This window comes from Eurosta solidaginis, chromosome 2 (genome assembly GCF_040869045.1).
Source record: "Eurosta solidaginis isolate ZX-2024a chromosome 2, ASM4086904v1, whole genome shotgun sequence".
NCBI classification, from domain to species: domain Eukaryota; kingdom Metazoa; phylum Arthropoda; class Insecta; order Diptera; family Tephritidae; genus Eurosta; species Eurosta solidaginis.
In genome coordinates, this window is record NC_090320.1 from 261,159,729 (window position 1) to 261,164,284 (window position 4,556).

At 41.0% G+C, this 4,556-nt stretch overlaps 1 protein-coding gene across 1 annotated transcript; it reads left to right on the forward strand.

Annotated features, from left to right (window-relative positions):
* The first annotated feature begins 3,330 nt into the window (after positions 1 to 3,330).
* LOC137241850 (cilia- and flagella-associated protein 251) lies at positions 3,331 to 4,248 on the forward strand. Its single transcript, XM_067769225.1, has one exon. It carries the CDS (start codon positions 3,331 to 3,333, stop codon positions 4,246 to 4,248), a length of 918 nt encoding a protein of 305 aa, XP_067625326.1.
* Positions 4,249 to 4,556: the final 308 nt, after the last annotated feature.

Consider the following 4,556-nt stretch of genomic DNA (forward strand, 5'->3'; position numbering starts at 1 on the left):
ACGGGAGCTCTGAAAACAACCCCGATGGCTGCACTGTATGACATTCTGCACACTCCACCTGTAGACCTGGTAGCAAAGAACATAGCATTAACAACCGCAACCAGGCTCGGTGCCTCGGGGCAGCTTGAGCGCCGACGATATGGCCATAGTAGTATAGCGTCATCAATCACAAGACGAACAGACTACCTGATTTCCTATCTGCGCTTCGAGGGAGAAAAAGCGGACGAACTAGCTAAAAAGGGCGCATCCCTTGAAGCTTGCTCCGTAGACGTCCCAATTAGACTGGGCGAGAGGTGCACATGATCGACCAAGCGGGAAAGGCGTGGATTCAAGCGCGGGGCTGTAAAGTGTCAAAGATTATGTGTAGGCCTTACAACCTTAGACTAACAAAGTTGCTTCTATCATTAAAAAGAGAGGACTGTAGACTCATGACGAGTATTCGGACTGGACACTGCCTTCTGGCATCACATGCCTTTAAATTAGGCTTGGTCAGCGATAGCAGATGTAGAAAGTGCGGGTTGGAGGAGGAAACGTTCTAACACGTTCTGTGCTCTGCCCTGCACTTGCCAGGCTAAGACCCCAGCTATTAGGAGTGATACAGCTGTCAGATCTAGAAGCAGCAAGTGGTTTAAGTCCTAGGAAGCTTCTAGTATTTGTCAAGAGGACGGAGTTATTTTATAACATAGGTCCTGGTTTTTGATAGGGTTTTTCAGTTTGGTCGTTAAAACAAACTTCTGGTAACGCTACGGACTCAATCATTCTATGTGAGGTCCTCATGGACCGGCCAGTTCAACCTAACCTAACGTGCAAAGAAAATCAAACCAAGTGTATTTCTGCCATGAAAACACTATGGACCTTTTCAGTCTGTGTGAGGTCCTCAACAGTTTATCTCGTGCCATGAAAAGATTCTCAGTGATAATATGCCTTGTCCTTCCCCAGCTATGTTTAAGGATAGCCTAGTTTTCATATTTGCAAGAGATGTAGACTATAATTCAAGCTTTTTTTGTTATTGATTGACGCTTAGCCGATTTTCTTTCCTAATATACGATATCAGATACTTGTAAGAAATAACAGGTAATGGCGCAAGTCTCTCTCCACTTAATCTTCCTAATGTATTTAGGTACTTTCCTTGAATTTGCTGCGATTTAATAAGCTTTTGAACCGAAGTATCTCTATTGATTTGCAAAAATGGCCATATATCACGTCAGATATGATTTTTGGTCATCGAGAAAGGACTTTGCTTCTCAATTCCCTTCTCAGTACGTAGAAGGTTTTCGCTCTGTTCTATGAGTTTAGACCTGTATTTGTCAATATTGGCATGGCTATAAAGATGCAAAGAGGCTGATTTCCAATTATTTTACCTGAGTAATAAGAAATAGCGCAATTGTTAATACAGATATCGTCAATATTATCATGTATGCCAGCAAGAAGATTCCACTATAAATTGATAAGTTTTGCTGGCTGAAGAGCGATGGTGTTCTCAGCGACGACAATAAGAAATGTGCATTTACTGCTAGGATATTTCGTTTCGTCGAAGATTTCCTTCAGATAGCTAGTTGGGGAGTATACCCGGGAGTCCGTCAACTGTCTATGATCCATATGCGTGCGCGTATCTTGCCGTCATAAAATTATTATTATGTAGGTGTCCAGGTCTTTTCTCTCTACCGCCCGCTTTCACAACTTTCCAAATTAATAAAGGGATACCGACGACTGCCGCGATATAGTGGGCAGATGCCGCACAAGGTTTGAAGTGGTCATACCAATTCAAAATCCAACTCGGGATAATTCTTTCGTTCTGGTAATTTGCAACAAAGGCTCAGGTCAGCAATTTACAAAGTACAACTTGTGCCAAATCGTTATTTGAAGGGACCGTTTTTATTCGCCTCTCACTTTTTTTGGTTTTTTCGATTATCAGTTATGTATTTTGGTATATATTTCCTTGTACAATAGTCCGTGGGCCAGCCGCAATATTGGTGCTGTCAAAGCAGCTAATACATAACATTGGGTTGTGGGGTTTACATTTCTTACACGAAAAATCCCGAAATCCAGAAACCCGAAATACGTAAACCAGATAGTGACATATCCCGACAATTCGAAAACCAGGCACAACTAAATCCCGACAAGACGCTATTCGAACACAAAATTCTACCAGTAATTAAAATAAAAATATTTTATAAAATCCTTTGAATATTCACCCATTTTGCTCTTCGGGATATGATTTACTATTGTCTGAAATGAGCGCTGTATGCATTAAGAGTTGTGGAAATTAAGCCTCGGTTTCTGGTCTATGTCTTGTTGGGCCGTGTTGCGGTGGCGTGCTTCGTCTACCCCACCGAAGGTCAAGGGTTTAAGTTCCGGGCAAACCAACATGAAAAATTTAGAAACATTTTTTTTTAAGTAAATTTAAAGTTTTTATATACAGGCGAACCGGCAGTGACTTGGCAAACAATCCGAGTGTATTTCTGCTTTTCAGTGAAAACTCATCTGCAGTGCAGCTGCCGTTCGGAGGCGGCATAAAACATCTCGCCAATTTATAGGAAAAATTAAAAAGACCTTGAACGCAAATTGGAAATCTAGCTCGGCCTCCTTGGAGGTAAATCGTGCCAAGGATTTATTTTTCATGTATTGTCGGAATTCTGAAAGTCGGGATTATGTCATGAATCTGTAGTGGAAGTAATTATCTTATGCCATATCGTGATGTCCATCAGCTGATTCAATTTAATTGGCGTCGTGAGCTGTACTTATTTATGTCTATCACTAAGCTCATGATTAACAATTTCATCATTTCTAATATTAATTCAAAACTTGTAGCTGGCTCCCAGATTACAATGAGAAAAACCATTCACAGGAAACTATTGAAGCGCAACGCATATTTCTGGTGACTCCAAAACGCAATTCGTGCAGCACCCATAGCCATGAGTACACAGCATCGCAAGCATTGTGTGCCCACAGAGTCTGTAGCCACTTCATGGCCAATTGAATTTTTCAATTAGCAAAGTGACAAGTTGCTAGTACTTGGGTAAATGTAATAACATCAATGGTCGGTCGCTGGCTGCAATTAATGGTGGCGAAGCGTAAGAAATGGGGAATTGTGTTGCTGGCAAATTATTGAACGATTAACATAAAAAGGCCCACTACTGCTAACGCGCACACTAAACTTTCGCAAAGGCAACCGTGCAGACAACAGCGCATATACTTGAACCACGCTAAAAAGTACTTCATCAACTCCCGCAACAGCAGGACGCAAGACCAGGACCAAACAAATTGAGCTGAATCATAGAGCTATAGGCTGCAAGCTTGTTGGCTTGGCTTGCATGGCTAATTGTAATCATGGCTTTGCAAAGCACAATGCGTGCTTCATCGGCAAGGAATAATGTGTTCGTTGGATGCATTTTGCTCTTACTGTGCTGCACGAGTCCATTATTATTTGTCGAAGGTACATATGCAACGTCTCTGTTGGTACCACAAGCGGATGGCGCGGTTGCAATTAGCGCTAGCTTGCAATACCCCGGTTTTTATGATTTGCAAGTAGCCGGCTCAGAGAAAGATGAAAAGAAAGAAGAGGAAGAGGAGGCGGAAGAGGAAGAAGAAAACGAAGAGTCCCACGAAGAGAAATCCGAAGAGGAAGAGCACGAGGAACACAAGAAAAAGAAGGGTAAAAAGGGTAAGGAGGAGCACAAAGAAGAGGAGCATCACGAAAAAGGCGAAAAGGGACATCATGATAAAGAGGGTAAAAAAGGCGAAAAAGAAGAAGAGCACGGCAAAGAGAAAAAACATAAAAAAGATGAAGCACATCACAAAAAACATAAAAAAGAGAAAAAGGGCGAGAAAGGAAATGAATTCGAAGAACACGGCAAATACAAAAAGGGCCACTCAATTAAGGGCAAACATCATGTGCACAAATTGCATGAGGATGGAAAAGAAAAGAAATACTATGATGAGCATCATGTTGAAGGTGAGGAGGAGAAACATGGCGGTTTTGAGGAAGTGAAAAAACTTAAAAAAGGCGGTCATCATAAAAAAGGTGGACACAAAAAAGGTGCTCACGAGGATGAATATGACAAGAAGGGCCACAGTAAAAAAGGCCATAAAAAGAAAGGACATAAGGGACATAAGAAAAAACATGAAGAAAAGAAAAAGTGGGGTGAGGAGAAGAAAGGTGATAAAAAGAAAGGTGAAGAAGAGAAGAAAAAATGGAAGAAATCAAAAAAGAAGGAGAGCAGCAGCAGTGATGGTGGCCATGATTAGTGAGAAAGCATTGGAAGAGATGACAGTTGCATTACTTTGGATGGTGGAAATATGAAATTATTTTTAGTTAAGTAAGCATTTTACGGTGTTGGTAGCATAAGTACGTAGATATCTTGTAATAAGATTATTGTATGTAACTACGTACGTACCTACTAGTTTTTAGGTAGAAACAAAAATGGATAGAATATAAACATATGTCGGATAAGAGAAGAAGCTAATTGTTTGATTGAGGAAAGAAATGTGAGCGTAGGTAAAATGGTGTAAAGTTGTGATTCTGCACAGTTAAGTAGTTGACATCGCCGCCTTAC